This window comes from Aptenodytes patagonicus, chromosome 4 (genome assembly GCF_965638725.1).
Source record: "Aptenodytes patagonicus chromosome 4, bAptPat1.pri.cur, whole genome shotgun sequence".
In the NCBI taxonomy this organism is placed as follows: Eukaryota; Metazoa; Chordata; class Aves; order Sphenisciformes; family Spheniscidae; genus Aptenodytes; species Aptenodytes patagonicus.
The window spans coordinates 71,580,015-71,607,348 of NC_134952.1; the positions used below are offsets into that span (position 1 = coordinate 71,580,015).

Sequence of the window (27,334 nt, forward strand, 5' to 3'; positions counted from 1 at the left end):
GGGCGGCTGGCGCCTGCTGCAGACTCGCTCTCCGTCTCCCCTCACTCCGCAGTTCCTCCTGCCCTTAGCAGTTCGTTAGGAGATGGGACTCCTTCTCCTGCAGGCTGGGGTGAGGAAGAGCCCAGGATGACCCACACAGGAAGGTGCAGTGCTTGGGGGATTCGGTATATCAAGGCATATTAGTTCCAGAGCAACTCTTTGTAAGTGAGCCACAGCTTGGTGCGGCCCTTGTGCCATCGATGGATTAGCCACAGGGCTACACGTTTGGCCCAGTGACTGGGAAACAAGCTGAGCCTGCCCACAGCTCTCCAGCATGGCCCCTCTGGAGCCAGCAATGCCCAGGCCTGTCCAACGCCCACCGATAACCGTGCCGATGGCCCTCCTGCGTAATGCCGTGGGATGCGGAGCCCAGAAGCAGAAGCAGAATAGCTGCCTGAAGACAGGCAACATGTTTTCTCCACCCAGAAATGTTTGACTAGGTGAATACGCTTCAGCAAGTTAAGCAACTTAAATCATCCCAAATGTGTGTAAGTTCTACCGTACTTGTTTTGTTAGTGGCTCATAAGGAGAGAGCACTGATATACTAAATGTTTCCTAAGCCAAAAAAGAAGAAAAATCCATTCACTGCAGCCTGAATACCTTTGATTTATGAATCTCTGATTCATCCTGACAGCTACTTAAAAATTCATGTCAAACTCTGCATTAATCTTGGCCAGAAAAAGAAAAGAAATGTGTTAGGTAACAAGAGTGGCACAAAAAGCAGTTACCGTTGTGGGTGTGTTTAAGGAAAGGCATCGTTAGCATTTAACTCACCAGAGACGCATCAGTACATATTAGCAGATACTTTCTCTTTTTTGAAGTCTGTTGAACAAATGTGTACTTGGGCGTAGAAATGCATCTCTAACGTTGATGTCTCATTACATTATTTCCCTTCTTTAATGTGTATAGTTTTCATGTATGTTGGAGCTTCTCGTGTGTCATTAGATACTGAAACGGAGATAATACAAACATTTTGTTGTATAAGAGAGGAAAGGGAAATAAATTACTTTCTCTTTCTTTCTTTTTTTAATTTTCTTCCCAATATTGAGCATATTTGAGATTAAAAATTAGCTTAATGACTTGATTGATCAAATAGCATTCTCTATAGTGCCTTGGAGAAATTATCATAAACTCAATAAAGTGTTTAAAAAAAATTCCTGATTATTATTTATTGCTGATTTGGTTATTTTTTTCCAAGAATGCTGCATTACAAATGGTGATGTTTTCCAAGAAAATAACCAGATAGCCTGAAATTTGAATATATTAAGGGTTTGAATAAATAAAAGCAGCTGCTTTCCTCTTGCAATAGCTGTGTCTCCCACTTCGCATTTCTAAATGCAGTTTTACTTAGCATATATCCATGGCAATTTACTTAATATCTTGTGGTTTTTAAAGTATCTTAAAAGGCCCTAGGCCCAAGGTGGCAGTAGACCATCCTGGCAGAGAGATGTAAGGAGGAGAGAGCAGAGAAGGGAGGCGTGTGGCTGCGCTCCTATTCAAAACCGGTTATGTTTCCACCATGTGAATTGAAGCCAGAAAGCTGCACTGTAGCTTAATCAGAAAGGGCAGGTGATGAAGAACAGGAATGAGGTTAAATTTTTGCAGGAGATCACAATTTTTTTCTCCCTCTTTTTCATTACTTTACTATTAAAGAAAGATAGGACATTACTGTGGGGTGCTTGTTTTATTATTACAAAAATAGTAATTTCATAATTGAACAATTGAATGTGATTCTTTGTTTGCAACATGTCATATCTGGCCTGTGCCCATTATTTACAGTTCTCCAGAAATATACTAAGCTATATTCAGTTGAATTAAACATAATTAAACATGTTGTTAAAGTTTTTAAAGAAATTTAAGATTCAAGATAATTAAACAGTTAAGATACGACCTATATTTTCTACTGAAAACGTTTTTGTCTTATCTCCCATTTTTATAGGCTTTCAGGTAACATCATTTGTACAGTGTCCCAGGTTGTACTGAAGATGATGTTAGAGGTCCGTACTGGACAAGTGAGTGGGTCAGACTGGTGGCTTTTGAAAGGAGTTGATGAAATTCATTTCAGTATTTTTGGCTGTGGGATTTTTCACTATGGGTTCTTTTTGGCTATGTGTGAGGTGGTTGCTTTGGTTTTCTTGTAGAGTGATTTTAAAAATTTTGTTTTCTTTAAAGAAAGGGAAGAGAACAAAGGAAGGCATGTGGACAGCTAAGCACTGCTCCAGACAATTTGTCTTATTGACTGCAGGAAAATTACTGGCATGGCACCAGTGCCCTTCTCAGCCACTTTGAGACTTGGCAAATTCTCCCTAGGCTGTTAGGGTAATGTTTGCCATTAGCCTTTTGTAATAAACAGGTATCAGAAGAGTTGCAGAGGTAGATTTATCTTGGCTGCTGAAGGTGGGCTCTTACTAGACAAATAAAGGGAAATAGCTGAAAATGATTAATGCTGTATGGAAGAGTATCAGCAGAAAGGTTAAGTTTCCTATCATGAATATCTAAAACTCTTGACTCGGCCAAACTATTGATTTCCCCCTATTCATTGACTGGCCTGTTTATAATCAGGGAAGTGTTGTAATGGAAGGTCTCCCAAGAGGAAGAGTGGTGCAGTTTGTACTTCTGCTCCAAGACTTAAAAGAGGAGGGTTCGGGTCCCAGCTTTGCAGCAGATTTTGTGTGTGAGTAGCAACAGTCTGTCACAGCTATTTCAGTACCTCCAATTGATCCAGGCACCCAGCAGAATTTGGTAAAGTTTCCACCACGGTCAGTGTTTTACATTGAATGTCACCCACCTATCTGCTTTAGTATATCTGAAATCCTGCTAGACACCTCCTGGTCTTTAGCATCTAAATACCTTTGAAAACCTGGTTTATACTTCCCAGGGGTTTTTGGTAGAGAAATGTCTGTGCCGGACCGTGAGGACCAGGGCACAGTGCTGCACAGGTGAAGCTCAGGTCGGATATCAGCTTGGAGGGGGATGCTGTTGGAAACGCAAGTCACCCTCTCACATCTCCATTCGCAGCCCAGCGATCCCTTCCCACCTCCACGCATGTCCTGAGGCAGGCAGCACTTTGTCCTCCTGCCACAGTCAAAATACAGGTAGCCGTGGGGTTAACACCATGCTGGCTGATTTCCTGGGATTTCAGCTGGAATTCTGAAACCCCACCTTCAGACACCCCCAGTTTGTACCTTTCTTTCTGAATGTCAGTTTGTGATCATTTCATATGCTGTTTTTTCTAGCACGTTTCTACATTAAAATACATCCTGTTTGTCCTTAGCTGCTTAGTACAATTCAGGATTTGACTATTGCAAAACATAGCTTACGTGTAAAATTTGTCTACATACTGGCTTTGTGAAGTGAAAGAACAGAATATCCCTAATATTAAACCATAAAGCAGTGATAGTTTATTTATAAAGCCAGAAAAGGCATATAACAAGCTGCCCAATCCCAGATAATTTCAGACAGTATTTGTCATGTACATAGGGGACATAAAATTATGAAAGGAAAATAATTTCAGCAGCGTGTGATGCAAGTAAAATGAAACAGCACTGTTTCATTTTACTGAAAGGAAAGCTGGTGCAGAGTCGAGGCTTGATAGATCGGTGGAGGGCCCATTTCACAGGGTCGTGACTTCAGAAGGATTGACAGGACTGTAGGAAGTCCCTGCCCCATCCCATTAGTGGACACCCCTTTGCTGCCTTGGCTGTGCTGACTCGCGTCCTTGTGGGGCCATGCTGCAAACTGTGTTGGGGGCTGATCCAGGCTGCAGTAGCATTTTCTTGTGGAATAAAACAGTGCTCTTGACTTTAAACTTGCATCAGTTAGCAAGTCCAGCTCCCAGCACGGGCTCCCAAACATCTGCATGGGCTCGGGCTGTGGGGAGCCTCCGGCAGCATGGGGCAGCGGGTGAACTGGGAACGTGTCGAGCTGCTCTTGTCCCTGCAGGCTTCTCCTGTTGCCAGCCCCGGGCGAGGGCAGTGATGCTTTGGTGCCTTTGGGCTATGAAACCATGTGGGGATCTGTGATTGAAAGTATTTCTGATCTGAATACGGAGTTTGGAGGGGCTTCTCTGACAGCCTCGTGACCCTGCAAAATGGGCCATGATAAATGTATATGGAGTGTTGGATGGAAGGATGCTGGCTGCAGCATGTCTCCCTTCTGCAGTGCTTACAGCAATATCAGCTAGACAAGCCTCAGTAGCACTGGGAATCTGTGTTTATGTCAACTCGTGAAACACATTTTATGTATCTCGCTGAGATTAGTTTATAGAAACACACTGTGTAACTGGTTCCAGTTGAAACCTTCACCAGATCCATCTGACTTACCTCTTGGTGAAAACCAGCAGGAGAACGGGGACCTTTTTTGTTACTGTTTTGCCTTTTTTTTTTTTTTTTTAGCCTTGCCACATCCTTTTGTCTTTTTATTACGTGGCAATCACTTGTTTTACTTAAGGTTTCTTTTCTCTCTCTCCTGTCTGATAGGCCTAGAAGATGTTGTAGCAATAATGATTCCTGAACCCAAAGGAAAAGAGATAGTGAGCCTCCTGGAGAGGAACATTACTGTGATGATGTACATAACCATCGGGACACGCAACTTGCAGAAGTACGTCAGCCGGACCTCTGTGGTGTTCGTCTCCATCTCCTTCATTGTGCTGATGATCATCTCGCTGGCATGGCTGGTCTTCTATTACATCCAGCGATTCCGCTACGCAAATGCCAGAGACAGAAATCAGGTGAGCAGTGCTGGCATGGCTGTTTGTGTGTTTCCAAAAAATCACCATGGGATTCAGCTTGAAAGTAAAATTTGAGGAAATTGTGAATGTGTGGTAAAAAAAACCAAAACACAAACAGACAAACAAAAACAAACCCAAGGAAGTGGAAAGAATGGGGATATAAAAATACCTGTGTTTGGGGAAAAAACAAGACTTGTGTCAATATAGATGGGATTCAGGAAAAAAGAAATTAATAAATATAGTGTATATATATTATGGGGTTTTTCCACCGTGCAAAACACAAAAAATAGACAGAAAGTTGATAATGTTTATTAATTAAAAGATTGCCTTGGTACATATAGCCAAGTGACACTGAAATGTATATACTAACAACCCTTGAGATCAAAATGATGACTAAAATGTAGTGAGGTATGTGAACATCTGTGTGTGAAATGAGGGTTCACAGTAAGTGAAGAAAGAAAAAAAGAACAGAAAGTGTTTTCATGTTAATACTTCTTTAGAAGGGTCTTGGGCTCGAAAGGCCAACATGGCTCTGTTCATTTGTCAATGATCACTGAACACAGAAGTGCTGTAATGATAGCCACCAATATTATTAAACCATTGCTTTTGGTTTTGGCATCTTGTCCAAACCCCCTGAAAGAGATACAAAACCTGGAGAGAAGTCAACAGCAGTGGGAATGAGCCCTAGGTCCCAAGGCCCTCTGGATTTATAGAGCACCGTGCATCTTTATGGTAGTTCAGCAATGAGTAATAATAGCAATGATAATAATAAATTTAATCTTTTCTTGTCTGGATGCAACTATCTCGGCATCAGCAGAACTGTGAAGCTGAGGCTTCTACATTTCATTCTAATGGTACAGTAGAAAATTTTATCAATGTATGAAATCTGAGGAGATAACCATTTTACTGCAGGGGAAAAAAATGCACTGTAATTCAGAGATGTTTCTGGACCCTTAATAAATTACTGTTGGGGCAGGGGGAGAGTTGCCTTGCTTGCTCTGCAGAAAAAGTAAAACTGAGAGTGTTAATAATCATCTTGTAGAGAAGAGTACTGCCACACACTTTGTAATGTATACTTAACGTATAGGGATCCCTCACCCATTGAAATTCAGGCATCCTCTGAGATAGAGAGCAGCTGCTCTGTATTTACAGACAGAAGGAATATATTTTCCTTTTAAATATACAGTATGAAATTTTGGATAGCAAGAATGAGACTATCCCAGCTGGAATTTGAACATCACTGGCAGCAGATTCGCTGTGACTGTAACGGCTGTGATAATTTTTAGATGCTTTGGCTGCAAAAGCACATGTGTGCCTAATTTATGTATGTGAGTACCGTAAGCATGCTTTCAATCAAGTAATTATACAGGCAGATTAGCAGTGTAAATAGACATATGTAAACATGAAACCCAGCAACATAAGAAGCTCATTCAGGTAATATGCTATAGTTTGGAACTGATAGGTTTATATATTCAAGCAGACTTCCTTTTCAGTGTTGTCTTTCCAAAGTTTGAACAAGACTAACACGTGCCCAACCAGTTGTCCTGTGCAGAGGCTTTAATAACTTTGTTATTATACTAGTTCTGTTCTTCAGAAGAATAAGAAAGGATGCCTCCTAAGCAATTATTTATTACTAATTTTTTGCCAAAGCTGTAGTAATGATATGGGGCAAACTAGAATTTTTCATGTACTTTCTTCATTCAGTTTTGCCTGACATGTCCTCTAATCTCTTTATTAGCTCTTTTCATATCAAAAATGGTAGTGATATACAGACAAAGCTTGACCATTTGTGTTAATGAATTGCCGTGGTTTGGTTTTTTTCTCTTTTACTCCTAGCTATGGAATATAATGATGTAGGTAGTTCAGAAGAGCTCAGCTTGCTCTTGCCCTTTCCATGAGGGTTCCTCTCTGTTTCCCCTAAAGTTCTGCTTGTTGGTTGTTTTTATTTCTTTGACACATTTTCTTGTAGCACAAGGATGGGATCACAAAGTTCTATGTTAGTGTCTTGGATATTCAGATATATGCAAGAAAAATTGTTTGTGTTGCTTTGCTGGAGCAAGATTCTTTTGTTATTGCGCTCAAAAGCTTTTGCCTTTATAACTTGCATGTCTGTTTGTATGAAGGTATTGTGCTTACTTGTTGGAAAGCCTTGCATGTGTTGTAAGCACCTTCATTGCTGGCCAACTTTAGGAAAGATGCTTCCTTCTATTTGTATTTGATGTACTCAAGCTAAAGTTTATCCAAAGGTTGAAATGTTTGGATAAACAGCACATCAGATGAAGGGGGAGCCAGCTGGCCTATTCAGAGAAGGTTGTGCTATCAGTTCCTACCCTGCAATGCGATAAAATCTCACTGTGCAGACTGACTGCCCTGTTCTGAAAGTGTGAAAAACTGTGACTCATTTATTAGACTTCAGTTAAAATTAAAAAAAAAAAAAAAATTTAAAAAGCTTAAATTCATTTTGACATCTGAATGATTTAAAATCCCACAGTTTTAAAACAAGGGCTTGTGAGGGCCTATGTTTTCTGTGTCAAACAAGAACCTATGCCTACCTCTCTCATGCATGCCCTTCCTAGGTTTGGCTGATACTGGAGTTGCTACCAGGAGCAGTTCAGCCTCCTCTGGATCGGTAGTCTGGGCACTGTGCTGAGGGAATGGGACAATGTGGCTGACTGCAAAATATGATTGGCAGAAAAAGCCATTATCTCCAAGCAGGAGGGGTGTTGCACTGTTACATGAAAGCAAGATTTCTGAACATCTTTCCTTGGTCACTCCAAGTCTCCCTAAGTCATCTTCCATTTTGCCTCTTCCAAGCTGACCCATTGCAACTATGTCTTTCTCTCATGAAAAACATGGTGTGTCCTTTTGTCAAGCCTCATAACCACCTTTGCCTCCTTGTCCTCTTTTATATGGTGACCCTCCTTTCCCGGTCCTCTTCCCTTCATGCACACAGCATAAGTTGCTGATCAAGCGGTAAGCCCAAAAGGAACTGATATAATTATCCATCAAGAAAGCAACGAGTCCAGCTAGTGAGAGAGGCAGCTAGAAAGACTGAAGAATCTCCTAGAACTATTTCCTGTGGCTCCCCAGTGAGATGAAACCTGGACATACAGCATGTACATCTTCAGCCACCACTCCTCCTCACCATGTGTGCAAAATCCAGGTTCATGTGCCAGAAGGAAGACACAGCTCGCTCCAGTTAGGTGCCTGATTTTGATGAGCGGAGAATCAGGACTTCAAGGATTCTCGCTGAATGCCCTTGCCTGTTCATCCCAACTTGGCTGGGAATTAATGCAGTGGAGCGCAAAACTCTCTTCCATTATGGACTTGTGCACCTGCAGCCAGGGTGTCAGCTACAAATATGGTTAGATTTCAATTTTGATTTTAATACATTTAATTTTTAAGAGTATCTCTAGCACAGGCGACTGTACGGTACATGTGGAAGAAGAAGATAGGTAGTAATATTCACATGGATGAAAGTCCAAGGCCTCCTCTTTTTTTTACCACCTAACAAGCTGTCCAGGAAGTAGGTGGTTGCCCTGATGATACACCCTTTTGATATGAAGAGGATAAATTTGTGTAAGGAAAGCATAGGCAATCTGCTTCCTCAGCGGCTTGTTCCTGGAGCCCTCCTGAAGATGAGAGAGTTTCTCTGTGAAAGACTGTGGGAATTGTTTGCATCAAGAGACATCAGGTTGCAGAGTTAATTGAAAGCAGTTTGGAATTACATGGCAAGTTAAGTCCTGGAGATAATTCAGCAAAATGTGACTTGCTGTTTTAGCCCTGTAACAGCCAGGGCACAGGCTTAAAAAACAAACAAACAGTGTGTCAGATTTCATATTTCACCAGTAATAGTGGAGTTCTCTTTTTGTCATCTGTGAGGCGTGAGATGGGAAGATGGCAAGGGGATGATGTTTAAGTGCCAGACCTGTTGACCATATTTCCTCCGTGTCATTTCTTCCCATTGGTTTCTTGTTAAGAAGTTGTTTTCTGTAAAGTCATTTTGAAACCAGGTGGGCTCCGTGAGTTTTGCAGGACAGTGAAAGCCAAAGCAGGCAGTGATTGCACTGGGGCTGAGGAGGGTCATGTGCATCCTGGGTTAATCTCCAGTGAAGGATCTACTTTAGTATGTGACTGGCAGCATGTGGAGGGTCAAGCAATTGTCTGAGAAGGAAGACTGCTGGCCATGGCTTTGAATGAGAGTTTGGGGCCATTGAATAGAGACATCAATCTTTGAAGCAGTCTTGGGAAGATGCTTTCCATGATGGAGTCCGCAAACTTTATCTGCGGTACAGGAGATGTGTCTGATACCTCGTCCTGGTGGTGCGCTTCATTCTGCACAAGGTGATCTCCCTGCGAAGGTGATAGTTTAGTAAGGCCATTAAGAGAGAAGCACTTACTGTAACTTCTCTTCCACAGCATCTACCGTCATTTACTTCCTCAGGAACAGACAAGTGATGCTTTCCATGCTACTGTCCTTTCTTTTGAACTAGTATCACCATGTCCACAAGACCACTGCATCTGATATGCTTAACTCCTTCCAGTCCAGTACTGAATGTTGCAGCCTTGCTAATGAGATTATGAGATTTATGGTTGTAAACCTCTAAGCCTCACTTTAGACCCTTAAACTATTGTAATGCCTCTTATCTTTTAGGGGAAATCATTGGTTAGTGATAGCATGCCTTTCGTTCAAATAGAATAATCCTTTGAAAGTATGACTTTACTCCAAGATATTCCTGTTCTTTCAAAAACTAAATTATTCTCATTTGCATGTAAGTCGGGAACTTGTCTATTTAAGCTAGATGAGAGAAAGCAAACATGAAAACAAGCAGATCAAAGATGTACATGAGTCTTTAATCTTGTCCTTTCCCCTTGAAGAACGTGCAAAAAAGAACTGAGACATTTCATTAGTTTAAGTAAGAATAATGATAAAAAGAAATCACAAGCAATTCCTGAAGCAGGACATAATGGCTCTTGTCTTGCTGTATGTTATCAGTCTGTCTTTGATTTACATTAATTAAACAAATAGCTGGCAAGAAATGTTTCCAGCTCTCGTCTGATCCCTTTATTTAAGGGAGACTGTGAGAAAAATGTACCACAGAAAAGATGTTGTATAACTACAAGATACTCCCTCACGTGTAATAATTAGTTATGCTGGAAAGCTCATATGTAAATCTCATATGATAGCCAAGATCATTTTCACCTCTTTAGCGAGATCTGAAATGGCTCTCTGCTTTCAGTATTGCATGCATTTTGTCAGTCTTCCATGTCTTTCCAATCCAATAAGCTTACTCTCTCAATTTAATTCAGTGATTTTAATTGAATCTGAAGAACAAAATGGTAATTTATTAATTGTATCTGTATGGTGATTAGGTCTCAATTTACAAACTACATCCAGCTTCCTTCCATTTTTGGCTTCATGCTCTGGCCCCCTCCAGCTGGAAACCCCTCCCGCTGACAGGCCCTTCTGAACTCCAGCACGGGCAATGTTCCCAGCCCGAAAAGTTGAATGTCTTCTGAGTCACCAAAGCTCCCAAGTCTCCCTCCTATCTAACAGCACATGGCTGGAAACATGGATGGGGAGGGGAGGTGAAGAGAAGAGTTTGTCATTTATTGGTGGCATATTGGGATGCACTGTATCATGAACTGTTATAAAACTGACAAGAAGACATCGGAGTAGGTGTTGCTGCATGAAACTGTACAAGAAAGGCATGAAAAAACTGGCAAGAGCCCAGAGGAGGGTCACCAGTATGGTCTGGGGACAGGAGCATGCGGCATCTGAGGAGAGGCGGAGGAAGCTCGGCTTGCTAAGCCGGGAGGAGAGCAGAGGAGGAGGAAGGGCTCTGCCTGCAGCCTTCAGCTGCATAACGGGGTGGTTTGAGAGGAGGCAGAGTCAGACTCTTCTCGGAGGTGCACAGAGAAAGGACAAGGGTAATGGTCACAAATTACAACAAGGGAAATTCCATTTGTATGTTAAAAAAAAAAAAAAAAAAAAGACTGTGAGAGTGGTTAAGTACTGGAACAAATTATCCACAGAGGTTGTGAAATCTCCCTTCCTGGAGATATTCAGAACTTGACTGGACACAGCTCTGACTTTGAAGTTGACCCAGGCTTGAGCCGGGGGTGGGAGTACATGACCTCTCAAAGACCTTTCCAGCCTGTGAGTCTGTCTCCAGATCACCTCGTTGTTGGGTTAGCACAAGTGAGCAGCCAGGTCCTTGGAGCACTGATACAGGCACAAGCTCAATAGCACAGGGTGCAGAGCTAGCTCTGCTGAGCAGTGATTGTATGAACTGCCCCATAATGTTCTCAGCCTCTTGCAAGAGGCAGGCATCTCCATCTTCAGTGTTTGAGAACAGGGTGTTTTGCGTCAGGCTGTCATTACATACTTCAATCCTGAGTGGCTGTGACCCTGCCAGCACAGTAACAGTGTTTTGGAAATATGGGAGAACAGTCAGAAACATCACGTGGTAAGCAATTCATGGCACACTGGAGGGAAAGATAGAAAGGCAAAGAACAAGCAAATGGTTATGCATGGATAGGATGTTACTGCAGGACTATATAGTGCTTTACCTGTAAGAAACTGCAGATGCTTTCCTCTCATTTTTATGCCTTGCATTCTTCCTATAAAGTAGGCAACTCTGTATTGCAGGAAAAGAGAACAGCAGAGATGATTATTCATGTTTTTCATGGTTAACAAATTAACAGCTCACTTTCAGCACTTACATCTTGCTGAAGATCATGAACTAGTTCTGGAACAACATAAGAATAAAGACCTTCTGAATCTTAAGTCCAGTGTTCACTCTGCTTACTAGTTCAGGCCTCATTTAATAATGTCTTTTTTACAAGTGTCATTAAAAAAAGAGAGGGAAGGAGTACGATACCCCAATAGTGGACTTGTTACATACATTGCTACTCACTGGAATAGTAAAGGTGCTGTAGTGTAGCATCATGACGGCCTCACGTGCAGTCTCCACTGGAACTCCATTAGGGTAGCTTTGCCTCATCAGCCATGGGTTACCAGCGAGCCTAGAATACCTACTGTGCCCTTATTGTGAATAACAGCATGACTGACCTCATCTGTTTATATTTATACAGCACTGTCCTGTCTCATGTACAGTCACTTCAGATTATTAAGAAGCCTAGGGAGAAAAGGTGATGATTTCTGCATGAAGAGATACTCTTTGCTTAAGAGCAAATTTTGTATTACAGCGCCGGCTTGGAGATGCTGCAAAGAAAGCAATCAGCAAGCTGCAAGTCAGAACAATCAGGAAAGGTGATAAGGTAATTTTTCAAATTGCTCATTACCAAATGAAACTATGTACTGAGGATTCCTTCAGACCACTGGGACAATGAGGCAGAACAGAAATGGCAATTGCTTATTTATCTACTATGTGTCCTTCAGGCGGGGGAGGAATACTGGTAAGCAATTTACAGATGGAATGGAGTAGAGAGAGAAGGTGATTCTGTGAAGATGCAGAAAATCCTGAAAGTTAAAACATGCTAACTAAATCTGCATGCTTCTGAGGGCAAGTTTCCAACTGGAAACATGTTGGAAAATCTGACTTGCTTGTCTTGAAATGCATTATTGGATTTGCAGCATGCATTAGTGACCGGTTTACTTTGTCACATAGGCTCTTGTATGAAGAGATTAGCTGACAAAATCAAAAAATGAAAATGATGAACGTTCTCTTTCCTGTAGGAAACTGAGCCAGACTTTGATAACTGTGCTGTTTGTATTGAAGGCTACAAGCCCAATGATGTTGTCAGAATTTTGCCTTGCAGGTAAGTTGAAGGTGCTTTTAGCTCTGATAGTCTCTCTACTTCAAGACAGGCTCTGTTCTCACAGTATCACGCTGATGAGATGACTTGAGAGCTCGGGGAGGGAAGGGTAAGTTTATAATTTTGATTTATTCAAAATCGGTTCTATAAAGATATCTGAAATGCCTCTTTATTCGACTTGAAGTGAAAGTAGTATTAATGGTGGTGAGAACCTGAATTTAGCATGATAGTCAGAAGTTTTGTCTGATCTGGACCTATTACAAAGTCTTCAGTAGGGTTTTCAAACTAAAGGTTTTGATTCCTCTATTTTGCTCACTGGTTTTATATCAGTCTTGAATAACTCCCTTAGAATAATTTGCCCCTGACTTCAAGGTGTGCCATGGGCACAGCAGCCAGGGATAGAGCAGGCTCCTGCTCCCCATGGAGCCACTTCTTTTGCTGTCCTGGGCCATGTCCAGGCACTGAGAAAGGGATGATTTCTATCAAAAAATACCCCAGCCATGAAAAGAGATATGCTGAGTAGAAACAGTAAAGCAAAAGGACTATGACAAAGACCACATTATCTATCGCTGCCATGAAAATATTCTCAGGCATGTGGGACATGGACGTGACAGGAAGAGCTTTTGGGTTTGTTCTTTCTCTTTTCTTCCCATCACGTGAACATGCCCTGTGCAGCACATACACTTGCAGTGATGTGACACAGGAGCGCAGCCTCTTGCCACCCGTAACAGCTGTATTCATCTCTCTGTGCCATTGTATTGTCAGCTGTGAAGTGTTAGCTAATGAAGGATTTCTCTAAGGAAATAAATTTCTTAGGAAATTTTCTAGGAACAGTGGTTCCCCTAGGAAAGCAAGAGCAAGTGTTTGATTTCCCTGGAAATAGGAATCTCAAGTGCTGTACATACAGAGCATATTATTTTTTTTTAATAGAGTTTCTTTCTTCTTCTGCAGACATGTTCACTGGCCTGAAAAACTGAAATATTTGTTTCTTCTCCTGCTATGTTGTTCCCTCGTAGATATTTGAATGTTACAAGCTGTCCATTTCTGTTCGTTCATGTGACTCATTAGATCTTTTTACTGCCATCATTAAATGGCAAACAAAAAGCAACAGATTAATCATAAATTTGACCTACTATAAATCCCCCACAATGACAAATTGCATGTGAACTCTTTTTTTTCTATGAGCAGACACAAACACATCACTTCATGAAGCAGAAATAAAGAAAAATGAGAAATTACCAGAAAATGTGGACCTTGGTTTGACATCAAGCCTGTTTTCATAGAAGCATAATAAAGCTTGGAAATTTTGCATGATAGAGACAGGCAGTTTTTGGAGGCAGTTATACAACAGCAAAAAACATGTCTAAGCTCTAGCTTTCACTTGTGTCTTGCCTCATAATTCAATGAGGCTCCAGTCAGACTTTGTCATCCACAGTGTTGAGTCAAGCCGAGTGAATAGGAAACACATAGTTAACAGGTGATGTTCAGTTCTTGGCTGACTTAAAAGGTCGCCTAGAAAATGACTCATGCTGAAAGGTTAGCAGCAGCAGAACTGTCTTGCAAAATACTCACAGTTTGAGCTTCAGCAGTTTTGAATTATAAAAACTCAAAGATCTTTCTCAAGCAGCTACTTGACAAACCCTGGCTTTCCCGCTACACAAATTGTGAGGGCAGTATTTTACACATTCGCATGGGTTTGGACTTCCAAAACAGGAAACGGTAGTCATGATTCTTTCTGCTGTTGCCAGTCTCGTCTCCTCATCCAAGAAGAGAAAAAAAAAAAAAAGTGGATTAATTTCTGTCTCTGTTAAGTGAGTAGGAGAGTGTTATATCTTGATAAAGACCTACAGACACTGTAGGTTTCTTCCTCCAGCATCCTCAGTTAAACTGTGTGCAGTTTCTAGTATGGGAACCTCATTAGACTGCTGTTTAATAAGAGGCTGGCATTTCACCAAGCCTTACAGAAGCCAGCACCATATGACACCAGTGCTGGCTGACCTTAGTGTTTCTATCCACGAGGTGCTCAAGATGTAGAACTTTTTACCTGCAAAGCCAAATACACCCCAGGAGCTGCACATGAAAGATGCTGCTTTGTACTGCAGGCAGTACTGGGAAAACCACTGCTGGCAGGTTTTTCTGCCACTGCACACTCTGTATAAAGCCCTGTATATCTTGAGATTTCTTTTTAAGGCTGGCGGAGCCTAAATCTCCTAAGAAACTGGTACCAAAAATCCACCAGCCAATATTGCAGTGGATGAGCTCTGAAGTTGTACACATACATGTTTACTGGTACTTGGGCTGTTTCCCCAAATGTCCTCTCTTTTCTGTTGGCAGAGAGCAGGCACTGGGATAGCCTGTTGTTACATATCCTACTCTGGAGAGCTAGGAGGAGGATTCCAGTTAACTTGTGCTTCTTCCTCTCTGTCTGCCCTCTTTAGCCAGCTCCCACACCTGACTGTATTAATAAACTTCACTCTACAGAATGTATTAAATAAATAAGGACTGACACTTGATAAAAAAAAGTGTTGGCTCGCAGCTGGTTTTATGTTTAATGGTAGCAAGTGTCACTGAAGTTATCTTTGAGGGCATTGACACAACATCAAATGTAACCAAGTTCATTGTTCCCAGAGTGACATCTCTTGTCATAGCCCTAGTTCCTTCTGCTTGTCCTCCATCTCTAGCTTCAAAATGCCTTCGTCTTTTCTGCTCTGGCTCTGGAGAAGTTACTGATGCTGCTGTTCCCAGTGTGTGCCTTTTACTAAACTTTTACTAACTTCACTAACTTCACTAAACTTCTACAGAGAGGCAAGACAATTCTTTCAATCTCATCTCTACTGAGTTCTTCATAAGCTCTTTTTTTGGTTGTTTCATTTCTGTCACCAGTAAATGCGCTTTCTGACCCCATTCCAGATAGTTCCCTTCCCCTGAACCTTCACTCCATGAACAACTGTGATTTCAGAGACTGCTTCACTCTTCCTCTCTCTTTTTTTTTTTTTTAGCTTCCCATGAAAATTATTTCATCACACACATTCTTCCCTTTGATTCCTTCCTCTCACTTACCCTCATCATCATCTTCTTTTGTCCTTCCTTCTTCCTCAAAACTAAACAAATAATACCGTACATGCACCCCCAAAAGCCCAAACCTTCTCATTGGATACTACAGTGCTGCTTCGTCTCTCACCAAAACCCTTCTCAATGCTCTGCTTCAGCCCTGTGTCTAATCCAGGCAGCTAATGCTCTTACTCAGGGTCCCTAGGGATGTATCTCTCTCTCTGCTTTTGCCTCCTTTTCTCTTAGCTCACGCTTTTCTTCTGAGAAAAATTACATGACTGCTAGGTTTGTTTGTGTGCAGTTTGGAAAGTTGGGACTAGGAGTAGAAGGTGGGAGGAGAACAGTTTCCCTTAACCTGGGAAAAAAGCTTCTCAAAATTGTTGGCAAGCTGAAAGCTTTACAATAGCTTTACGACAGCTTTACAACAATCAAATTATAATAATAATTTTGGGCTGAGCCCAAAATGAAATTTTTTTTCTTTTATGATTATATGCAGCTTTAAAGAAAATTTAAATACATTTCAAACAAAAGTAATCTCCAGTTAAAAAATACGAAGCGCTATTTAGATAATAGTGAATGAAATGCTCTGGGATTTTGAAGTTCTTTTTCTTTCTTTGTGCTCTGTGAGCTTTACGCAGCCACGTGCAGTTGCAGAGTCGCAGAAGAGTGCAGGAGGGATCCCAGGAGGCCACCACCTCCGGAACGGCACAGGGGCACTGGCCGTGCACGTGTCATTCTTGGGACTTTTTTCCAACACACTCTGCAGTCTCCTGGGATGAAGACTGTGCAAATTCCCCTGATAATTTATTGCAGTGCTTCGCTACCCTGACTGTGGTGAAGCTTTTCCTATTGTGTAACCTGGATGTCACTTGCCGCAGTTTGAACACATCATTGTGTCTCTTACCCCTAGGAGAGGTGAAGAACAGTTTTTTCCTTTCTCCTTATGGAAGCCTTTGTTTTGTATGAGGTTTCTTACGACATGTCCTCTCCTCTTGCCTTCCTCTCTCTCAACTAATCAATTACAGTTATTTTGAGAAACTTTTCAACCTATTCAAATCAACATAGTTTTGCAATGCGTGTGGTTGCACACAACAGAAAAAAAACCATATTTTTTTCTAGCTCTGACTTTGATTGTCAAGGCCATGTCCCGAGCCCGTGCTTCAAAAATCTCTCTTACTGTCTCCCTGTATGGGAAGAAGTCATTACTTCTGAACTCATCCATGCCGCCTCTACCCTCTCCTTCCTTTTAAAACTTGCATCAGTCAGAACTGCAGAGGGAGAGGGATTTTTGTTGCAGTTCATCTTTTTATACCTTTGTCTTACCATGTGACAGTGAAATATTGCAGCGGCTCTCTCATCTTACTTTGTGCAGACCCTTATTTTGCCTGAATTTGGATGATAAACTTGTCAGGACATCAGACAATTCAGAGTTTGTTGAAAGCCATGAGCATGTATGTAGTGCTGTAGCTAATAACGAATAAAATAAACTTTCAAATCCAAATCTGCAAAGCCCGCCACCTCACTTCTCTGCACAAATGTTTACGTGTTCAAAAATAGACGAGTGCTCTAATTATATAATGTGGTACAAAAATTTTAAAATGCAAATCTTTATCTGATTTTCAATAACATTCCATTTTTCTGTAGATTTCTGTCAAATAATCAAGTTCCTTCTGTTGTACATATTAAATCTGAAATTAATAGAGCCATAATACACTGTGCTAATTTAGTATTGAGAAGTGCAAAGTGACGAGATCTGTCATGTATTTAAATTACTCGGCATTGGTAGAATTTCTTTCAGAATATTGTTTTTTGAAGCCAACTTTAGGAACACTAAACTTCAGTTTTTAAAGTCTTTAAGGCATGAAAGTTCAAAGCTTTTGGTGATTAACAAACATTATGAAATGCTGTAATATGAACCACAGCTTGACTGAGGCTTGCAAAGCTTGAACTTGAAAACAAAAGGAGACTTTCTAGTCTATGGTAAAATGGCTTGATAGAAGTTACATATTTTTTTATCTGAAACAGACTTTGGAAATCTGGGGTTTTTTTCAAGAGAATAATAAATATCTCAGATTTTGTAAATGATTACTGATTATTTGGCACAAATGTGCTTCAGATGTTTGCAGTTAAACATACTTGTTTATGAATTTGAGTATATAATATATATATATATTTGAGTATATAATTAAAGAAAACCTATCACTATCAAGAATTTCATAGTTATTTCAACTAGCTGAAAAGCAAAACATTGACTTTCAGTACCCTCCATGAATTAACACGCCCAAGGAATTCTGTTGCTTGGACTTCTAAATGTAAAATTACACATGCCTGAGGACTGTATCTTTATGCTTTCACCTATTCAGAATGCTTGCCTCATGGCGTGCTGAGTATGTCCCTCCTGAAATAAAAGGAAGGAAGAGTTATGCAGGACAGAGACCGAAATTTGGTGCATTGTGTTTTTACCCAGTAAAGCAAGTCTTGTTTGGAAGGAGGGTTGTGAACTTTAGTAGCCTTAGTAAAGTAGTGGTTTAAACTTCAAGTATCACGATACTTCATTTGTGTTAATCATGTTGACATACAGGATCAGATGAGGTTTGACAAAGTTTGGTATTGCAGCCAACTGATATAATTAGACGAGGTTGAACTTCCAAGAACAGATTTGCCCTTGTCCATCGTTGTGTGAAGTCAGACCAAGTACAGGAATGTGATAATTTGCCATGTAGTTTTGTTTCACAAAGGACCCGTTTCTTCTAGAAGCAGTGAGAAAAAACGTCGCAGTGAAAAGAAAAAGATTCTGAGATTTCACACAGTTTTGGCTTTGAATTTCTAGTGTTATTTAGGACTGAAGCCAGCTAGTAAGCCAGCCAGCTAGTGTGTGAGCCGATATCGTGTTAGTAAGAGCCAGGGTTGCAAATCGATATTGGTGAAAGCACACCTCAGTATCTTCCATCAGGTTGAAAGGCTGTGTGTATCTTGTTGTGTGAGAGAGGCTGTGACACAATACAGCAGCCGCCCCGTTCAGCTGAATACGTACCACTTAAATATTTAAAATTATTTTGGTGCATTAAGTGATCCTGGCTTTCTCGGAGATTGCATTTCCTCGTGGAGGCTGGTATGTGCCCTGCTCCAGGCGGAGCCTTGGGCAGCTGTGAGCTGTGTCCACCTGCGGTTACCTGGTGGGTTTGTATGGCTGTGTTCTACGAGCGATGCACATGGGGCAGTGACAGCACAGGGAAACACCGGCTGGGGACTGCTCAAATGTAAAAGTTCAAGCAGACTGAAACATGACTTTCAGGCTCTGCCAAGTAAAATGTGGGACACCTGTTGCAAGCCTTAGAAAGGAAATTTAGAGCTGATCTATATGGTGTTTCAAAACAAGCAAATGAGTCTTAGTTTGCACCTTTTGGAGCAAGACTGTGTATGTATATCAAGCCTCATATTTCAGAATAAAACACCCTCTTCCAATTTTGTTTAAGTTGTTATTATTATTAAGTTATATTGGGCAGTTGGAGTAAGGTCCTTTCCAACTGAACTATTTTATTCTATTCAACTAATTGACTAAAAGATTTTTAGGAAGGCAAGTCAATTTTCAGTTTCCTACATGCCAGTGTAATTTCTGAGGCTATGTGCATGGTAGGAAACTTTCCTCCTTTTCTTCAGAAGGAGTGGGGCTGAACAAACTTCACTGCCTTGGGCTGAGCCCCGACTCCTCTACTTGGCCTGCTCAACAGCATTTCTTAAATCCCGAGTCCCGCATTCCTGTGTTTTATAACATTTGTTCTCTATAACCACCGGGTAACAGAATATGCTTGCAAGAGAAAATACAATCTGTCAGTCAGGTACACGCACTAAATATATTCAATCTCAGTTTGTGTCAGGCGAAGCTAGACAAGAAGCTTTCAGTTCCCCCACCTGGATAATGTCTAAGAAGAGCGGCCCCCAGCAGCCACAGGGCTCAGGTAGTTGCTTAGTGGTCACTTCAGACTGAGCACAGGATTAGCAACAACCCCTTCAGGGCTGGAATTGTTTAGGAGCTCACTCTGATGGGCAACTTCTAAAGAGCAGGAAAGTCGGGGAGAATGTTTTAAAAAGCATCATCCTGTTTTTTCCATTTAAATGGAAGGTAGCATATTTTTTTTTTAATTCACTTTATTTCCTTATGCCTGCATCCTAAAAGATATCAGACCCCCAGTGGCTTCACATTTAAATTATGTGTAATCAGGTTTGTCTGTAGAACCATCAAGAAATACTAATGTGATTCTTACCTTTACCAGCAAGCAGGTTTTCTTTACTGACAGCCTTTAACATTTAAAGAACATGGGTTTTGCTGATGCATTCTGTGTATTTTTCCTAATTCTCTAATTATGTATATGTCTTCTTTTCCAACTCAGTTGAGCAACACTGTGCACATGTGCTTGAGATGCTGCAGAAATAATTTTAGTCCTGTGTGCATAGGGTATAGTTTTGCAGTCCTTGCAGAGGTCACAAACCACACCATTGAAATAATCTCACTACTGAATTCAGAATAAGCGTCTGGTACTAAGTGGTGAATTGTGCTGTGGTGGATTTGAATTAAAATACCCTGGTTTTCATTGCAGGCATCTTTTCCACAAGTCCTGTGTAGACCCCTGGCTTCTAGACCATCGTACCTGCCCGATGTGTAAAATGAATATTCTAAAAGCTCTAGGGATCCCGGTAAGCATGTCGCAGAGCAGCCGGTCGGGTCAGAAGGGAAACAAGAGCTACTTGGGTATATCCCTAGCCCTTTGCCTGTCTGTTCCCATCCTACTCTTCTTGCCATGTTATTGATTTATTAATTGATTTATTAAGGGGAGTACAAGCTGAAATGTCTGACTCTACCTCCCTCCTGCACCCCACTTTTATTAGCAAGGAAGAGTGCGTGTATGGAGGTTGCTTGGGTGTTGGGATTTGTGTGTCTGTGGTTGCCTGCTTTGTGGAGCAGAGGATTGTTTACTGGTGTTTTGGTGGATTTATAGATTCTTTCACATAGCTTTTGTTTGTGTTTTAAATCAGAACTGGATTTATTTTTTTAATCATGCTCTCAGTTCAAATCTCAAAGCAGAAGGTCTGCAAATAAAATTTTCCCTGCTATACTAGTCAAGGACAACTAATTGCTCATTCTGGGGAGCCAAATCTTTTTCTGTCAGATTTCTCTTAAAGTCTATCTGTGGCAAGCTCTGTACTCCTAATTCCAATTAGGGAGCATTTCTCCCAGTAACTAAGCATGTGGTGGACCACATGACACACAAGAAATTGTTAAGCTCTTTGTTATTTGGAACATTCAGATGTTAGAAGCTGCCAAAGCAATTGATCTTTTTAGGTTGCATGTTTACATTCAGATAGTGCGTGTCCTGTCTGCCATACAGTTTCCTGATGGCAGCTATCACAGAGATCAGGGGCTTCACCAGGAAGAAGTCAGTCACTTTCTCACACTGTGCGAGGCTTGCCACATGATAGTGAAGTTCAATACTGAAACACCACCGGTTGATGCGTTAACAGGTGCTGTAAATACCCTCCCCAGTTACAGATGGTGACATGCCAGCTCACATGTGAAAGAGCTATATAAAGCAAAATAGCTCATGTGAACATATTTGGGGAGCTGATGCAGCCATTCCCCAAGAGTTCATTTTCATGGAGACTAGGAAGCCAAGCAGGTTGCTGTAGAAGAGGTTCCACAGCAAGTGATGAAGTAAGTTTTTACTGAACTAGGGAGATATGTTAATCAACCTAATATAATCCAAGCTAAAAACATGCAATGGGAAAAATGAAGTAGAGCATTGTGGTTAGGGTGACGTCATTACAGTTGGGCTACTTTTTCTGCTAAGCATGTATATTGTCTTTAGAATATTAAAAGATGATACAACTGTTAAATCGGTATTTGAGATGTCAGGAAAGGCCGGAATGAAGGCTGGCTCTGCCATTCAGCATCTCTGCGCCTAGGCTTAAATACAGAAGTTTTTCCCCAGGTTCCATGTCTCCGTTCACAGGCCTGCCAGTGAGCAGTTACCCAGGATTTTGACACCTCTTCTCCGTACCCAGTATATCGTTCCATGGCTTTCTTCTGCACCATGCAGGACCACGCAACTTCTGCTCTCACACTGGTCCATTCACACTTTTGCCCAAGCATTTCATTAACATGCTCGTCATCCAGCTTCTTAACGAGGGTATATAGACAAATCAGAGCTCCACTTTTTGGAGGCGTGTGGTGAGATGTTAAGGTCTTTCCAGAAATTTTAGTACCGTTAGTGTTTACATCCAGAATATGGCTCTCACTGACTTCACTGACAGCTGCTGAAGGCTAAGTGTGTTCGCAGGCTGTCTGAGGCTGGGTGCATTGAGGGGAAGCGAAAACATGCCCAGAGGCCATATGTAAAGGTTTTGGGTTACATGACTGGCTTTTACTACATATGAACAGCTCTGTAGTGGCAGGTATAGAACCTAATTGCCAGGAATAATTAAAAGCGCCATTCAGTTTCCTCAGCCATCGTTTCTCTTCTCACAGCTCCCTGTCTCATTCTCTCTGTACCGCGTAGCATAAGGGGGATCCATCCTGCTCCCCTCACTGAGAGCTTTCCACATGGAGCTTCTGTGGAAATAATTGTACTGGGCACGTAATTTAAGATACTGCTGTAACCAACACAAACAACTGGGTCAAATTAAGATTTCAGAATCAACCTTAGTGCTGGTCTGTCTTAAAACTAAAATCAAGCACTTGGATGTTAGTGTTCCACTAGTAAAGTTTGTTTAGAGGATTTTATTGTATGAATTTCTGTAAAAATCGCCCTAGGTTGTTCTAAGACAACCAAGTGAAAACAGCCCGCTCCATCATTTGGAGGAAGCATACTGGCTCCCACCCGCATGGATCATCGGTTAGGTTCATGAAGGGAGAGCTGCACACTACAGCCTTACCCCTCGAGGTGACCTACAGTAGGAGCTGTTGTCCATGGGAACTGGGAGCAGGTGGTAGCCTTCATGTCAGGGGTTTCCTCTGGCTAACAGCAAAGGAAGGGGGAGTCTAAGAGCATCTAGTAGCTTGGGGGTTAAAAATTCCTACACTGCTATTAGTTGCTCCTCTTCCTCTGTTTTCTCTGCTTCCTCTTTCTAAAATATGCCTCAGGTCCTGCTTCTCCCTCTCCTGCCTCATGCCCTTTCCTGCTTCTCCTCTGCATAACCCCTCCTGCCCAACCTTTATCCTTTTGAGCTCCTGCCCTGGTGTCGCTGCTTGTGCTTTCTGCTCAGCTCACAGGACCGGTTCTCCACTCACACAGAAATTGTGCGTCCTCACCCTTCTCGCTGCCTGGCACCAGCTGAGGGCAGCCTGGGGTGGGCATCGGTCCTGTGGGGTGCCTTCTGGTGCCACCGTGAGCTTGCAGGCACCATGCAAAGCCCTATTCTCTTTGGAGAGTGTAGTTGTCGGTCCCGAATAAGCCACCAGTCTCTATCAGCACCCATGAACTGATATTTTCAGAGGCTCGTAACTTAGCCAGATGTCAGTAGGCTGTTGTGGGAAAGGACATTTCCCTGGAAGAAGCTGTAAAGCTCTAGGGCTTCTCAGTGAGAGGTGGCAAACATTTCTGTAGAGGGGATGAAGCAAAATGTCATTCCCTAACCACATTCTTGAGTCTTGCTGAGCCATCTTAGCTGAAATTTCCACACACAGAAAAGCAGCCTTAGGCAGGCAGCAGTCTCTGATGGGACACTTGAGCACAAATTTGCCAAAGTCCTTTTGCAGGCTTTTACAATGGGAGGAATGAGAAAATCTTACCATAGGCAGGGCTAATATGTTTTTTTTCCTGTCAGCTGCATGTTTGTCCTATGGTTGTTATTAAAGAGCTGGCTTGTGTGACTGTGGGTATATTGTGCTTCATTTAGCAGGAAGACTCGGGATTTTCCAGGAAATGATTGGTTAAAACCCAAATATCTAAATGCTTCAATTCAGTTCACATCTGAACTCTCCATTTACTTTGTAACAGACACTTCAAATATTATCTGCCCTGAAACCAGATTCCCCAGGCTGCCGTGAGGCACCAAAGTGACTGCACTCATTTTCACGGTAGCTGAGCACCCTAGCATCTCCGCTTTTCGCTGTGGCTCTCTGCAGCTCCAGAGGATTGTTAACTAACTATCTATCAGCAAATGGTTGGCGTAACCTTTTCCACTGTCTCTTTGCTGGTGAATCCAGCTCAGACTATACCTCTTTTGGCTGTAACATTTGAAGTGAATTATCAGTGAAAGTGTCTTTCACTTTCAAAGGGCTACATTGCTATTGGGATGATCGTATCACATAAAATAGGTTCCCTCTGCTTCTCCCTCTTTTCTGCAAATATCTGCTGGATATGCAGACAGCTGCATTTTTGGCAGCAGATTCGATGACTTGAAGCTATTCACTAAGAGCCTTAGCCAAGCCCTCAGAAGTCAATACAAAGCCTTCCCTTGACTTTAGTGGAATTGTGCCCTCAAAGCACTTACATGCAGGGAATGAGTGAAACCAATATAATTAAACTTAGAAAATGTATCTGGGTCACTCTGACAGCAAAAGCCATAATGCACTTTTTTCGATCAGTATTTCATATCATTAGTTTTATAGTATGCTGCTTAGTTTGGGGTATTTTTTCCAACTAAAATGATTCAGGAGTAAAAGGATTAATTATATCGAGCAATGCTATTTTTGCATCTTTAGTGTTTGGTTTGGCTTTCAATTATAATCCTCCATTTTTAAAGGTTTAAAAGTTAGTGATAAAACCCCATTCTAGGAATAACTGGAATCAGAACAAAGGACAGACAACTGGTCCCCTGAAAAAATTTTGAAATAGTTTTTCCTAGAGTAGAAAAGAAAAAACAGGCCTTTTTTTTCTTTAAGATACACTGCCATCAAAGCTAAATCTAAGTTAAAAATGAAATTCTGAAAGCATTTGTTATAACAGCTAAGGGTGAGGGAAAGAGAGATAGATCTAAGGAGTAATTTTGGACCCAAGTCTTACAGATAAATGATTGGTATTTCACTTAGAAAAGCGCAGGTTCAATGGGTTTCATTAAAACCTGGTATAGCTGAACGTGCCTTTGTCCCAGTTCTGAGGAGCTCTTGCTGCTTGTGGATTAGACTGGAGCCAGACAACGACAATTCTAATTTTTATCCCAAACTTCAGTTTGTGGATACAAGTCACCTGAGGATTGTTTAAAATGCCTGCCTTTTTCATTAGGAACATTTGTGAAAAAATATTTATGAGGTGGCAACAATCAGACAGGGAATGTATGGGAAAAGAGAAAACATGCTAAGTTCCTGGTTCTGCAAAAAATGTAAGCATATGGTAACCTTCTATGCTTGAGTTCAAAGGGATTACTCTTGTGCTTAAAGCTAAGCCTCTGTTTAAGTCTTTGCTGTATCATATTTTGCTTAGTTTCTAGGTGCCTGCTGTTAGAGATAGGCAGGTAGTGAGATTTGCAAAAATGCCTTAGCAAGTGAGACAACTAAGCATAGCAAAAATCAGATCCACAGAGCAGAGTACATCTCCTCTGACTTTAGCCATCCAGACGTTGAATTTCCAGTCTGGCAGCTTAAGCCCCATCTCTGCTTAGTGCTGAGCAGTGAGAAGGCAGAAGGGGCAATTCATACCGTTTACCTTAAGGTGGGATGAATCACACAGCGAAATTGTCTCAAACCGTTGAGGTTAGAGGAAACCTAAGTGACTGATCCAGACGAGCTGTCTGACTCCTGGACAATAAAGATAAATGGGAACAACTTAACTTTACGTTTCCTAACTTAACAAGGTATCTATGTAATTGCAGCTCAACCTTGCTATGTCCTTTGGTCATTTTGGAAGCTTTGCACCCTGACACACAGCATCCTCATTTCTGAATTAGCCTTGGTTTTGTTACAGTATGTTAAAACTTCAAAACCCAGTTCTTGAAATAGTTGTGCAAACAATTTTACTCCATGTCTTGGGGAGAACTAGATCTGGTTCTATGGGCAAATGGCACAAGAATCTGTCTCCTCTTAGAGGAAAAAGAGCTTTTCTACTCATGTGTTTGTCACCAATGTTTATGGGGAGCTCCATAGAAATCACTGCTGTATGAATGGGAGCATCAGGCTTGTAACAGGCCCAGAGAAATCGAGGCCAGAAACAAGTCTGACTGTTTTAAGTGCCCAGCTTGGACATAGTGTCTCTGGACAAACGATCCTCTTTGCCACCCAGTGCCCACTTGAAGTCTCAGCGCCCTTTGTGAACAGGCGCTCAGTGCTAAGGATACTGTGCAAGAGGTGGGCTCCACAACCCCCTCTCATTGCTTCCCTATAAGGTCAATGGAAAGGCAGACACCTGACTTGAAGAGCTTGGCTCATTCTGGAGGTGTTGGTGTGTTCACTATGTAACTGCAAGAGAGAAGTGTCTAAATTCCCCAGACTGGGTTTCATCCTTGGTCTCTGAATCACAAAGCAAGAAAGACTATGGATCGAATAATACTCTTCAAATTCCCATTATTGCTTGTTTGTTTCTTTTCTCATAATTTTATTTTGTAGGAAATATAGCATTAGTAAAGGAAGAGATTTTTTGATGTTAAAAAACTTCTTATAAACAGCTTTAGCTTCTATTTTTGCCCCCCACACATAGATTCGCCCACAGGCAGTTCCCTTGAATTCCTATTCCTGAAAGCTCTGATATCGGCTCTATAAAATGTGTATTTAGGGAAAAGATAATTATTCCCCTTCAGCTACTGTCTCTGTTTACATTTGTCATCTTACTCAGCAGTCTGCCTGTGTTGAGCAGATCATATCAATAAGTGGGTTACTTTTTCAATGTACACTCTCCCAAAACCTTTGAAAAGTATAAATAAGAATATTTAGAGATTGTAGGTGACACAGTTTAATACTGAATATTTGCAGTGTGTACTTTGGGTCTCTCTTCCAACAAATTGCATTAAGAGGTTTTAAGTACATGAAAACAAACAAACTGTGCATGTTTATTCATCATATGTTGCCATTTTCAGTACTGAAAGAAAGTGAAAAACCCTAAAGAAGTGGGAACAGGTAAATTAAATCTTTTTATCGGGTAAAAGCTCAAATTTCTTCTTTTTCTTCCCGTTAGCCAAATGCAGATTGTATGGATGATATACCTCCAGACTTGGAAGCATCCATAGGAGGACCGCCAACCAACCAGATAACGGGAGCCAGCGACGTAACAGTGAATGAGAGCTCTGTAGCCCTGGATCCCCCGGTGCGGACTGTGGGAGTACTACAGGTCATCCAAGACGTAGACTCCTTTCCCCAGATTGGGGAGGGTAACTTCACAACAAGCAGTAAGTTCCTCTTTCTGGCAGAATTTGCGCTGAAATAAATGTTTAGAAACCGGAATCACAAACCGATCTCTAGTGTGGGAAAAATGGCCTTTGAGGGCTTTTCCACTGGAGCATGGCCTTACTTTAAGCCTAGCAGAAATCTACAGGGTAAGTAAATTTAAATATCATGTCGTTCTGCTGTACTGCAAACACTTCCAGCCTGTGTGCAAATCAGTGTGTTGAATAGCAAACTCTAATTGGAGTCCCCTGCATGGACAGAACAAGCTATTTCAGTCAACACAAAACAATATAAACTTATGGTCATCTTCAGATACTGTTTATAGTAAGTCATCCCATTCACCGTGATAACTTGCCATGTATCACCTGGCTTCTTTGCGAAGCAGATTGGTGCATGTCCTTTGGCCTGCCTTTCCTCACTGG

General features: G+C 41.5%; 1 protein-coding gene across 1 annotated transcript in view; it reads left to right on the top strand.

The window, feature by feature from the left end:
• RNF150 (ring finger protein 150) overlaps nt 1-27,334 on the top strand; it is a 126,777-nt gene that overhangs the window by 65,700 nt on the left and 33,743 nt on the right. Inside the window, exons 2-6 of the mRNA XM_076337165.1 lie at nt 4,518-4,768; nt 11,981-12,052; nt 12,471-12,553; nt 20,200-20,296; nt 26,704-26,914. Of these exons, the coding sequence (XP_076193280.1) occupies nt 4,518-4,768; nt 11,981-12,052; nt 12,471-12,553; nt 20,200-20,296; nt 26,704-26,914 (714 nt within the window). The remainder of the gene's footprint in view (nt 1-4,517; nt 4,769-11,980; nt 12,053-12,470; nt 12,554-20,199; nt 20,297-26,703; nt 26,915-27,334) is intronic.